This window comes from Protobothrops mucrosquamatus, unplaced genomic scaffold (genome assembly GCF_001527695.2).
Source record: "Protobothrops mucrosquamatus isolate PMUCROS unplaced genomic scaffold, P.Mucros_1.0 scaffold416, whole genome shotgun sequence".
In the NCBI taxonomy this organism is placed as follows: Eukaryota; Metazoa; Chordata; class Lepidosauria; order Squamata; family Viperidae; genus Protobothrops; species Protobothrops mucrosquamatus.
Window position 1 is genome coordinate 203,962 of NW_015386745.1, and position 13,825 is coordinate 217,786.

The 13,825-nt window shown below is 40.2% G+C and overlaps 1 protein-coding gene across 1 annotated transcript; it reads left to right on the forward strand.

The window, feature by feature from the left end:
* The first annotated feature begins 1,001 nt into the window (after window positions 1–1,001).
* RNF146 (ring finger protein 146) lies at window positions 1,002–13,508 on the forward strand. The gene is made up of 3 exons (XM_015816233.1): window positions 1,002–1,035; window positions 6,134–6,263; window positions 11,867–13,508. Exon 3 carries the CDS (start codon window positions 11,868–11,870, stop codon window positions 12,912–12,914), a length of 1,047 nt encoding a protein of 348 aa, XP_015671719.1. The 5' UTR covers window positions 1,002–1,035; window positions 6,134–6,263; window position 11,867; the 3' UTR covers window positions 12,915–13,508.
* The last annotated feature ends 317 nt before the right edge of the window (window positions 13,509–13,825 follow it).

Genomic DNA, 13,825 nt, shown 5'->3' on the forward strand with positions numbered 1-13,825 from the left:
GCCAAGTCCCAACCTTAGATCCTCTCTGGTTCAGATCTGGTGGCCTCCCTATCAGGTAACCGGCTTACATTTTTTACCCTCAGATCTAAGTGGCAGTTGTTTGTTTACATTTTCTTTATTCCCACCCTGTGAAACTTCAGGTTGTAATATAACCCTACTGCTATGCTACTCATCAAGGATGGCGTACTAATTTCGTTTGCTTCTTTTGAGAGCCTTTTATTCTTCTTCTGCATTTATTCTCAGTGTTCATCACCTGGAGAAACTGTCCCTGAACACAAGCATTGCAGAGTTGACCTTGTTTTACATCGTTCAAGGTACCTTACTAGCATGAACTCACAAACATCAACTCAAATTTTATTCTTACGACTGTGATATAATTTGGGAGCTCAGGCAGCCCTAAAATAGACCCCTGCTTTCGCAAAGGTCTAAATACAGAAATGGCTATGTGCAACTGACACCCCTATTGCAAAATATTCCAGGTAAACAAGAACAAGATCTGGGAAACAAGGCCGGCACGCATTACGTTATAAGAGCTTTGCTCGTCTGCTTTCAACATGCCCACAACTAAACTTTCAACTTAGGCATCCTTCCTTGGAGGCTGGTCCTATCCAACTCAAGGGACCTTCTTAACGATGCCTGCAGAGACGTTGACATTAAAAGTTATTACATCTCCTAAAAGGCTGCATTTAAGAAAGAAGGCTTTTGTTTCCTTTCTTTCCCCCCCCCTCCACCACCCCCCACCTCCCACCTGTCGCATCGCATCAAGGCTTCCCGCAAGCACGAGCGGCAGCTTTCCCGCGGGAGGGAGAAGAAAGCGCGCGCCAAGAACCCTCCCCCCCACCTTCCCCGTTCCAAGTGTCGCACCGATCCGGCTCCGCCTCCAACGCCTTCCCCCCTCCTCCTTTGCGTCCTGACGTCAAAGCCGAGTTCAAACGTTTGCTCGCGTCCTCACGCAAACGGGGGGGTGGTGGGGGCAGGGCGCGCGCGGCGGCGGCGGCGCAGTCTAATCATCGAACGGCAGCAGCAGGTTCGGAGGTAGTGGCCGGAGTCCTGGCGGGGGGGGGGAGAGCTGATGTGGGGGGGGGGCGGGCAGGTGAGTGCGGGACAGATTAGCGGAGGGCCGTCCCGGGGGGGCGAAAATTTCCACGCGGGGGACGGGTCTTCCTCGCTCGGCCCCCGGGAGTGGACTCCTGCGAAGGCGGCTACCGCTGCGGGGCAGCCGAGGCCTCCTTCGAGGAAAGCCGCTTGTCGCTTCTGCCTTGGCCCCCTTCCCTGGTCCTTCCGGGCAGCGGCAGACTCGGAACAAAGGCCCGCGTCGTTGTCGTCGCCGCCGCCGCTCCGAGGCCCGCACAGTCTGCCCCGCTTGCCCGCCCCTCCCGGTTTATGGGGGTCGCTGGTTGGGGGTCCAAGCCTGCCCTGCGTTGCTGCATCTCGCCCGCCAGCCGAGCGAACCTGGACGGAAGGGCGGGCTCTTTTCCTCCGGCTTCTCTGGACAGCGGTTGTTGTTGTTGTTGTTGTTGTTTTTCCCCGTCGCTCTGCGCCCGTCTTAATTTTTGACTTTGCAGGGGCGAATTTGCAACTCTCTTCTCTCGGTATTGGAGCGAGGGTGGGGGGGGGAGAAGAGTCGGATTTGGTGGGCGAACAGCTTTTGTTGATAGCTGAATTATGTATAATGGAAAAGCAAGACTGGCAACTTTGTTGGATGATGGACGGTGTGCAATTTCATTGGAAGAAGCGTTATCTCCCGAGCTTTTCTTACTGTTGGCACATTAAAAAGAGATGAGAGGTTGTTCACCTGAATAGTGTGTGTGTTGGGGGGGGGGGGAATCATGATTTTCCTGTTGTCCCTGGCACCACCTTAGTGAAACAGGACAGAACAAAGAACTGCATTACCCGAGAACATTTGATATTCCGCTTTTAACGTTGAGGGTAGTATGATCCCTTTGTAAAATGGTTTTATGGCTTTGCTACAGTTATATTTTTTTATCTTAATGCTAGAAAATCATTTGCAATATGAAATAACGCCGTCTTATGAATATTATGTATGTACTTATTTGGAAACATCCTGGGTTGAGAGAAACTGAGGGGCATCTGTTAGTATTTGTATGACATAAGTTGAGCTGTAATTGAAAAGCTGTTTGAAACTTAAGCAATAAAACGTTAGGTAAAAGTAACAAAATACTTAACAGCATAGTATAAATGCATTTTCTCCTAAGTGTCTAGACTCTAGAAGTTAAGTGAGAGCATCATAAGGAGGGATGACTTGAAATATATTTAAGAATTACTCCCCCCCCTTGCCTCCCCTCCATGCAACAGCATATTTGATTTTATATTTACATATACCGTACATTCACTGAAGAAATCAGTTAGGCTATTCCATGGCATGTGGTATCCTCCATATATGTGTCAAATTAACTCCCAGATTTCCCATTGACTGTGCATCAAAGTTGAACTTTGTTGAGACTGTAGTTAAGTAGCTATGAAGGCTGGGGAAAACTGCCATAACTTTTTAAATATGCATGGTTACAGTGGACATGTAGACAGAGTACATACCCTGCCTAAACCATGGTTGTCCAATCTTTTGGCTTGCCTGGGCTGCATTGAGTGGAGAGAAATTGTTTTGGCATATAATAATGTAATGTAATGTAATTAATATAATATAACAATCACATAATGTTAAAAGTTTATGATCTTGGGACACATTACTAACTGTCCAGGGCCACATGCAGGCCACAGGTTGTACATACTTGACCTAAACATAATCTGATCTGAATTTAGTTTGAGATATGAACCCAGCCTCTGTGGTTTATAAATAATGTTTTAGATTTAGGTATGGTATACATAGCCATTGTGGTTTATTCAGTATTATAGATATAAGACAAACTGGCTTATATCAGTTTGCAAACCCAACCATGCTCCCATTGGTACTGTAATGAAAATAAGTGCTTAAGTATCAAATTAATTAAATACTAAACAGGGAGACGGTTATCCTGTAGTCTGGAAGCTATTAAAATGATTTATTATATAGCCTGTAAGTACTGGCTGAAGACAAAAAAAATGGCAGTGCCTAGATCCATAATCATATGATTGAAGAAGCCTCTACTATCAGAGGTTTGTCTGTCCAAAAGGAAGGAAGTGACCTTCATCTGGATTGTTCCTCAGCTATAGAATGTAGTCCTTTGGAAGTTTTCTTTGGCCCTCATCTTCTGTTTAGGAGGTCTGTAAAGCTGCATCTCTTTTCAACAGACTCTAGGTTGGAACAATTTTAGCACTTGTACTACTGTTATTCTTTATCTTTTTATAAATGGTTATATAAAGCTAAATATTGTTAGGCACTTGTATGCTTGCCAGAAAAAATGCAGATTATTATCAGCTACATCAATAAAAATAGAAAGCATCTGCATGCCTACTGCAGACCTTAGGTGTAGAAAATATAGTTCATTCTTTTTAGTATTCCCTTTTCCTAGTTTATGCAGTACAGATATGCTAATAGAAGTTCCACATTATTGCTGGATTAAAATGTGCAAATTAGTTCCAGTCTTTGATGGCCATATCCTTACAGAACTATGAACTTATAAGAACTACGAAATTTCCCCTTTAATTTAATATTTCCAAGTTTGTAACTTAGCTGTTGGGCTTATATTCTCTTATCTCTTTAAAAACATAGATAGGATAATACTGAGTTAGAGTTGGTTACTAGAACCGTTTGTTAGTACATTAACAACATTAAAATATCTATATAGTAGTGTGAGGGAGGAGGGGCAGCTGTTCCAAAAGGAAAGTAATCCAATTTATTGGCAATCTCTTCTAATCCTGTAGGCCCATCCTGGGGGCCAGGTTATTGGACTGCTGGGGCAAGTGGCCTCAAGGTGTTGATGATGAATGCCAGATGTTGGATGAACTGGCAAAACTGGGATGTATTACCAAAATCTGATTGGATGAGGGAGGCACCACTTTCTCTTAGAAATTTACACCACCAAGTTTTGGGCCCTTCACTCTCCATATTGTGGCAGGGCAGGGTAGAGTGATGACATTGATAATTAGGGATCTTTTGGGGGAATCAAGGATGCTCCTCCTGAGGTATTAGAATAAGTGCTTATGCATGAAAATGGGTCATAGGAAGAAGATGAGGATCTTGCTGATTGGATCTGGTTAAGCTTAGGGGTTTATGACATGTATCACAATTGTGGACTTACATGCCCCAAAACATGTAAGTGATCATGCATTAGATCTCATATTATCCTTAGAGATGTTAAATGATTTGGCTATGAAGAAAATGTCGTTACCCTTTGTTGTGGACATCTCACATCCTGATTCAAATTAGTTTGTTCCCCCTGATTTATGTGGGGCAGGACTGATTTAAATGGTCTGTCTCAAGTGCTTCATGATTCCATCTGGTTTGCAGAGGGTGCTTGGTGATTTTCTCAGATATTGAGCAGGAAGATTTGCCAAGTGTTTGGTGAGCCACAGACATAGGAGGCAAGTCAAGCACTACATAAGATTTCTTTGATTTTATGGAACCTAGGAGATGCCCTGTCGTCGCCCTTGTTCTCCAGAACGATCTCTGATACAATTTTGCTTGTGTTTAGAAAAGCCATTAAGACTTGGTTCTTCCATGTGACATTAGTGGTCAGCTTACTGAGAGTCCCCTTTTGATTGTTCTGTTCTGTTGCTTAGTCAACCTTATATTACTTTACATATTACAGATTTTAATGTTAATGCGATTTGAGCTGGGGAGGTATTTGCTTTTTATGCCACTTGGGATCACACTGTTTGAGTTGGGTGACCTTATAAATCTTATTAATAAATAAATGAATTATTTCCAATACCCTTCTTTCCTGACAAACTGTTAACCTCAGGTTGGAAATTATTACTTGAATATCTCATAATACATCAATTTATAAAAGGATAAAAAACTAGGAATTGGCTAAACAAGTCATTATTGATTTGTTCAACTTCACAACTATGATTTGCTTTCACTTTGAAATTTTATAAAAAATTTGATCTGAATCTCCAGCACAGAGATTCTAGAAAGAGAGCAATGTGAGACAGAAAAACAAAACAGCAACTGAGAGATTTAATTGAACTGGACAAAGCATCATTGAGAAAGTGCTAAATATTAAAGTGTTTGAAATACTGTACCTCCTATCTGTGCTGAAAATAATATAGAATTGAATAAAAAAGTGTAATGTAAATTATAAGATACATAAAGAACATAAAGTGCTGCATTAAAAATATTAATAGAAGTCCTCTTTAATTTTATAAAAGTGGTACTGGATTATTTGAGTTAAGCATTTTTTTGAGAACAGAAATACCTAGAGAAAAAATATATTACATTTGTTTGCTTCATATAGTTATTTGAAACACATACACATATATGCTCGTTAAATAGTTCCATGTAGCACACAAGAGACTTTAATATGGAAAGCAGTGTTCAAGGCTGTTTTTAATTATATATATTACAATTAACCTTTCTGTAAGACCCATCAGTTTCCTAACTTTATTTAGCTTCATACATATGAGATAAGCCTAATTTATGCAATAAAAATTCACTTAACAAATCTGTGTAGGCAATTGAAAAATTTAATCCTTAATAAAAAATATATATTTCAGTGTAACTCTCATTGCAAATAAAATGTACTGTTTTTAGTTAGCTGTTTAGACATGTAGCATTATTAAAAATAGGAACTACAAAAAAAACCCCATAACAGCAAACATTTCAATCATTAGCATAGGTTACAGTGTTTTCCAAAAGAATAAGCTGAGCGTAAAGTAGATGAAAGATAGTAATGATCAAACTAAAAAGGCATGAATGTTGTACATTTCTGTTCACAAACATGCAGGCATTGAAGTATCTTGCTGTACTGTTATAGTAAAAATGTTAAAGAATGGTGCTTCTGCCAAGAACTGTCAAGTGCAGTGAACATGCAACCTAATTATAATGAAACAATATTGAAATTGCTGATATTTTTTATTTTTCCTTATTCAATTTTTCTCTTGCATAACATTTTTGTTATAACCCATAAAATATAAACCACTGTGAATACATGTATAGAAGATGAAATATAAATATATTTATAAATAATTGGCTACTTCGGTTTTAATAATACTTTATTTTGCTATTCTTTTTCAGTTGAACTGTGGCAGCATGCAAGAATAAACTTGTAATTGGAAAACAGAACATTCTGCTTTGATTAATACATTTAAAGATGACCTATTAATTTTACAACATGTTCCAAGAATAGCAATAATAGTAAGAAAAGGTAAGAATATCAATATGTTGAACTAATATTTTATTTCAAACATTTTTCTTGTTCTTCTGTTTAAAAAAGATTTTCAGAGCTGTTTTTAAAAATCGATCTTTTAAACATTTTCTTGCTTCAACATTGCAATTTTTAAAAATCCCACACACACAAGATGCAAGGGAACATGATGGGGATAGAATATAGTCATGGTTTAGTTTTGTGAATGAATGAAAACTGTTTTGTATGTGAATTGAAGAGTATGTCAAAGCACATAGCAACCCCTATCCTATCTTGGTTGATCATGAAAAACTACTATTATTGGTCTGATTAGCACGGAATGGCAAGCACCAAAAAAACTCATGTAAGCAAGAAAGGGAAATTGAAAAATATGTTTCAAAGGATGACATGATGGCAAAGCACACAAGATGTTTTAACAATTTTAATTGATTTGCACAGCTCTAATATTTATGATACACTACACTATACACACACACACACACAAAGAGAGAGAGAGAGAGAGCCCTGTTTGAACTCAGGTTTGCACTGCATTTATTATCTGCCAGGGCGGTGATTGATTTTGTTCAGTTTTGTTTTTTCACCCAAAAAGTGTTGTGGCTTGAGGATTCATCTGTGACTTTTTTATGACACTGTGAGCTAGTGGCTAATTATATTACTCCTCTCATTAAAGCTATATTGCTCAGCACAGGAACACACTAGCCAAAATTAGGATTTTTTCTGAGAATCAGGTTTTCATAGGCAAAGCATCATTGCATGTTTTAATCAGACTTGGAACAAAGGTCCAGATGCTAAACAGTCCTTGAAAACTGGAAGCAAGGAGCAGACCTGAACTGATCTGGCTGTTGACATCCATATATATTAGAACTTCAAACTCACTACTTTTTCCAGAAAAAAATAGAGCCTGCCAATGGAAAAGGACGTTTTGTGTAAAACACTTCATTTTGATGAAGTAGAATTGTTCACTGGATTAGTATTTGGAGACTAAATAGTTCTAGTATTTGTCCTAGTTACACCTGTACTTATTTTTAAATGTGTTATTGAAGTTCATCACCACAGATTGCCCTCTAATGTAAATTACGAATTATAGTGTTTTTCTATATAGCTTTGATATGAAGAAAACTTTAGAAACTTCAGCACAAAGACAAAATATGCATCCCTTTTTCTAACAAAAGGCAAGAAAGATGTTCAAACTAGCTGTTCTCCAAACTGACAAACCAAACAATCCGAACAGCTTGCTTCGCCATCTTACACATTTATTTCACCATCTTTTATTGTATACGTTGTCATTCAGTATATAATCACACAGATAATTTGCAAAATAAATACAAATTTTTAAAAGACAATAAATTTGCAAAAATAAATCCTCATAAATGAATACAGAATGACATACTTTTTCATGTTTGAGATTGTGTAGGTCTCCAAAGATTAGTGCTGCAAATTGCATTTAAATGAACCGTTAAGCAGTAGAAATATTTTAGAAGATGCAAGAATGTTTCTAATTATCAGTCCTAGTTTCAGCTATATAATAGTTGGAACTTCTGAACAGTTTTTAAATAAATTCCTAAGTGCATTGTATCTATAATAGTTTAACCTAAATATTATCGGCACATGGATCACTGGGACTAGTTTATATCTATTCAGGAATTGCAGCATATAGCGTGGTCTTCCGTTAATAAGATTGGATATACAAAACCAATAAATTACACACCTCTCACTTTATGCAGAGAAATACAGCTTCAGTTAACAGATTGAATTTCTATTTCTATAACGTTGGTTTGGTACAGCAACCAAACAGGCCAGGTACAGACTCCTATGGATAAAAAGAACACTTGCAAGCAATCTGCCTTCCATAGCAGACCAGTATATTACGCGGGTCAGAAGGAGGGCTGAGAAGATATCTGAAGACCCCTCACATCCTGGACATAAACTGTTTCAACTCCTTTCCTCAGGGCAGGACTACAGGGCACTGCAGGCCAAAATAACTAGACACAGAGACAGTTTTTTCCCTCGTGCCATTACTCTGCTCAACACCTAATTCTCACAGTGCTCTCTGATGTATACAGTATGTGTACTTAGCCACATTGTATGGCTGCATTACAGGTAGTCCTCGACTTGCAATTGAGCTCAACATTTTTGTTGCTGAGACATTTGTTAAATGAATTTTGTCCCATTTTACAACTTTTCTTGCTATACTTATTAAGTGAATCACTGCAGTTGTTAAGTTAGTTAGTTGTTAAATGAATCTGGCATCATCATTGACTGCTTGTCAGAAAGTTGAAAAAGGTAATCGTATGACCCTGGGACATTGCAACTATCAAATATGAACCAATTGTGAAACATCTGAATTTTGATCATTTGATCGCGACAATGCTACAACAGTTATAAGTGTGCAAAAACGGTCAAGTCACTTGAACAGTCACTAAATGAACTGTTGTAAATCGAGGACTGCCTTTATAATTTATCCTTATCCTTTACTCCCCTCTCTTATTGGTACGATTAACTTATTGATGATTAACATTATTCTGTTGCTTTGCATGTACACTGAAAACTACTGCACCAGAGAGACAAATTGTGTCTAATCACACTTGGCCAAATAAATTATTCAATTCAATTCAGTACAGTACTACCTATCTGAACTATCCACTAACAACATTTATCTGGTCTATCCTTTATCTAAAGCATACATTTAAAACATAAAATTTCTACTTCATCTGAATTTAAAATTCATGTTGACTTCACCTTCAGGTTACATTTATCTGCTAAAAATAATGGGAGGGTGATGAAATCTTTTTCAAGCCATAGTGTAACTAGGCCTATTATTAGCCATACAAATACCGAAACCATTTAAAAATATGCATTGCTGCCACTTAAGTAATATATGCTGAAAGGTCCTGAGAAGTCCTAAAATACCAGTCTAGCTAGAATAAGGAAAAATAGGACCAACTAGTTCATAACTCAAGTAAAAATGGATAGATAATCATATCATCTAAAACGGGGGTGTCAAACTCAATTTCATTGAGGGCCGCATCACCATTGCAGTTGCCCTTGGGGGGCCGGGTGGGTGTGGCCAGGGTGGGTGCGGCCTACTGGGTGGGCGTGGATGGAGTAGGTATGGCCTACTGGGTGGGTGTGACCAGCTCTACATCGTTCGTGTCAAGGGTGCCTGTGGGGGCCTGGGCAGGAATGGGACAGATCTGAGGGTCTCTGGCAGAAGGGGGTGGGACCAGGGCAAGTGCCAAGGCATGGTCCACTGGAGGAGCCTCACTGTTCCTCTCAGGACATGGGGGGGCTGGATGGTGGTGCAGGCTGCCCAGAGCCCTGGGCAGCAGAGGTCAAATGCCCAGCCTGGCCCTTGAGCACCCGTGGCACCAAGCCCAGCCCCACTTCCCCAAGCGGGCGCCCAGCTGCACTTACCTCCTCCTCAAGGCTGCTGCTGCTGTGCTTGCTCTCCTTAGCCAGGTTGTTCATGATGGGTACCAGGGCAAAGTCAGAGGGAGACTGAATGCGTTTCAGCATAGATGGCCACCACAAAATTGTACATTGGCTCCCAGCCAGCCAGCCTGGGCCAAGGCCAAGGCAGTGGGAGCCGTTCCCTCACTGTTTCCAAGATGGCTTCGCGGGCCACATGAAACCACTTCGCGGGCCGCATCCGGCCCCCGGGCCTTGTGTTTGACATGTCTGATCTAAAAGAATTTACCTATTAACTATTTTTACACCAGCATATACATTTAGTAATGTTCAGGTAAAAGTTCTCACTATTACTGTATTATTAGAGAACATTCTGAGATTCTAAATTGAATTTGTTCAACTTGTAAATCTAAAATGAAGAAATATTAGTGGTACTCTTACTTGTCGTGATTAAGAGTATTTTTAGCTCTTTAGCTCCTTGTTGCTAGAGAGAACATCTTGGTCTCGCTGTTGTGCCAAACCTAATTTAATATCAGCTTTGCTGGTGGTATTAAATAATCATATTTTCATAATGTCTTTCAGAGGAAGGTTAGGAATGGGATTAGGGAGTTTCTGGGAAGAAAACTCATTGTGTTAAAAATGTGAAAAGAATCCCAAAGTGTTCCAAAGTTGCCAAAAATGGGTGACATGGTTTTCTAGATTTTGTTTGCTTATTTTCTTTTGGGGAGAGTTTTCAGAGATAGCATTTGAAAGCTGTCTGCTTCTTAGAGGTCTCCTGCTCTTATTGCCACCTTTACCTCCTCCCTATCCTGGCAAAGCAAGTAAAAAGATGTCCTTGCCGTTCTTTTGCACATCTATGTCCCTGCCCTTTTGTCTCCCACTGAAAGGTTAGGTAGCCATGTTGCAGCCTCTGAAAGATTGTTGATTCCTGCTTTAAAAGCTCTTGCTTTTTGCATTTAGGTGAGCTTCTGCTTGCAGCAAAAGGTTAAATGTTTTTCTTCTGCCTGCTTTTTTTTTTCTGAATTCACCTACCATTGAAACAGAAACTGAAGAGTTTTATTTCTTTTTAGCAATTCGCTTTCAACATTCTGTGGTGAACTCTATTTCTCCCCCACATACTAAAATTAGCCCCTGTGTAAATGAATGATATTATCTCACAGAAGGAACCCTGCATCTTGTAGCTGAGCAATTTTTGCTGTCACAGAAAGAGACAAACCCAAGCGTCACTATGGCTGGTTTTGATTTTGAGTAATTGGTGAACATACGAGGAAGCAAATAAGGAAACGATGAATGTAACTGGGTAATAACAATTAAATGTTCTCAGTTAAAATTGTCAACCAATAAGAAAGGCATAAGCCAGCATTAAGTATTTTTTTTCATTTGCTTATTTATCTAAACAAATTTATATGGCCCCACCCACCCATCTTTTGTATCACTGCCCACAATATACAGGTAGTCTTCAAATTAGCTTAGCAGTTGGGGCTGAAATTTCCTTCCCTAAGCAATGTGGTTGTAAAGCGCTTTGACATGTGACTGCATTGTAGAGCAAAGACAATCTCTGTGGCCCCCATTGCTGTTGCTAAGTGAGCACCGCCTTGCCACTATCTTCTGGCTTCCAACGACCAAAGCTGCCTAGTGGGAGAGGGGGCACCTGGGGGGGGCATGGTGTAAGCACAGCGGTAGCTGCTGCCTAGTGGGAGAGCAGGTGTGAGTAGGTGGGGAATCGTGGCAACTTGCCATCTTCCCCTGCCGACTTCCCTATTGACTTTACTTATAGTAAGCCAGCAAGGAGGGGCGCAAATTGTAATTGTGTTACTGCCTAACTCTGCAACTGTTGTAAGTGCAAACCAGTTGCCCACCTTGGGATTGTGTGATGGTGGACACTGGAAGCTGGAACATAACCACCCCTCACTTAGCGCCATTTTTGAATGACTGGTTGTTATTCGAGAACTATTTGCTAACGGCTTTCTCCTTGCCAGTGGATACATCACAGTCTAGAACAGGGGTAGGCAACCTTGGCTCAGGAATTCTGGGAGTTGAAGTCCACGAGTCATAAGAGAGCCAAGGTTGACTAGCCCTGGTCTAGAAAGTTCTGCTTCATTTTCAGTCATTTTAAATTATTCCAGTATTCTAAAACAGGGTAGACAAGCGATGTTATATCTCGTCAAATTAACATATTTTTTTATTCTCTGTAGGATGGCTGGTTGTGGTGAACTTGATCACTCAATCAATATGCTTCCAACGAACAAAAAGGCCAACGAATCATGTTCAAATGCAACACCATCTCTTATGGTTCCCGAGTGTGCTATCTGCCTGCAAACATGTGTCCACCCTGTGAGTCTGCCCTGCAAACACGTCTTCTGCTATCTGTGTGTAAAAGGAGCTTCCTGGCTGGGAAAGCGGTGTGCGCTCTGTCGGCAGGAGATTCCAGAGGACTTTCTTGATAAACCAACTTTGCTATCGCCTGAGGAACTCAAAGCAGCCAGTAGAGGCAATGGGGAATATGCTTGGTATTATGAAGGCAGAAATGGCTGGTGGCAATACGATGAACGTACCAGTAGGGAGTTGGAAGATGCCTTTTCTAAAGGTAAAAAGAGCACTGAAATGTTAATTGCTGGTTTCTTATATGTGGCAGATCTTGAGAACATGGTTCAGTATAGGAGAAATGAGCATGGACGTCGCAGGAAAATAAAACGGGACATAATAGATATTCCAAAGAAGGGAGTGGCTGGGCTTAGGTTGGACTGTGACTCTGCGGCTATCAATCTAGCAAGAGAGAGCTCTGCCGATGGTGCAGACAGTATACCAGCGCTAGGTGCTGCTGCTGCTGGGCAGCCTCTAGCAACTGTTAGACCCCTTCCTACACTAGATGGTCAGCTGACGAGTCCTGCAACACCATCACCTGAGGACAGTACTCTAGAGAACTCTTTTGCCAACTTGCAAGTAAATGGAGACAGTGTGGTTGAAAGGAGCCATAGGGGTGAGGGAGAGGAAGACCATGAACCGCTATCTTCTGGTAGGATGCCAGTTACTGACACCTCGGTAGAGGAAACAGAATCGGATGCTAGCAGTGATAGTGAGGATTTGTCTGCCCAGTTTCAGCTGCCTGTACCCTCTGCTCAGCAGAGACATCTGAATGGAAATCAGCCAGCCTTGGATAGACCAGTGGCAGGCAGTGGGGTGGGAAATACCACTGTGAGATCGAGAAGGCCTGACGGACAGTGCACAATAACAGAGGTCTAAATCTAGAGCCATGGTTTTAAAATTCCGTCTTATACCTGTACATTTTTGTCTGTGTTGACATTGCGCTCCAGCCTAGCAGTCTATTTTAAAGTGTTTCCATATGAGAAGAAGGGGAAGAAAGGAAACCCTGGTCACCTAACATTAAAAGCGGTCTCTTAATTTGTCTGGAACACTGAACATTTGGAAATCTGGGCATGTGTTAATGGTTTGGAAGCTGTTTAGCAACACTCAAGTTTTGTAAAATGTCTGCTTTTATTTTGTAGTATATGCCCCTCTCCATATTAACACCCATCCTCCTTTTTTGACAAATGTATATTCACTGTACAACTTGGAACTGTTATTATTTGTTGCATTAAGTATCTTAAGTAACTATCTGCATGGATTGATGTATGGAAGGAATATTAAAAACTGGAAATGATCAAGAGTTTGGAAATGTGCAAGATGCTTAATTTTAACATTAAATAGTTGTGACTCCTGAAATTCAGATGTTTTACTAAAGCTGAGAGATGAATCATCCTGAATGAAATGTAAAATAATTTCTGTTGCAGTTTTACTTGTAAAGAAGTCATGGTGTCTTCATTGGCTCTCTGTCTAGTCCCTGTAGCTTGTTTGCGTCTTTCTTGTGTCTTGTTTTTGTTACAAGATTTATAATTTAATAAACTACATTTTATCAACAATCTTAATTGAACCCATGTCACACTAAAGACATGTCTTGAAAGAGGTATATGCACTGCCTTGTTTGGTTAACAAAAGAACAATATGCACTGCAGAACAAGATGACTAGAATAAATATTGAGCAGAAAAATAAAGATGCTTGCACATTAAGCTCCTATGGAAAGATGCTTAACAATATTTGAAGATGATAGAAAAGGCACTATAACATTTGCTTCTCCTAGTTTCTTTATAATAAA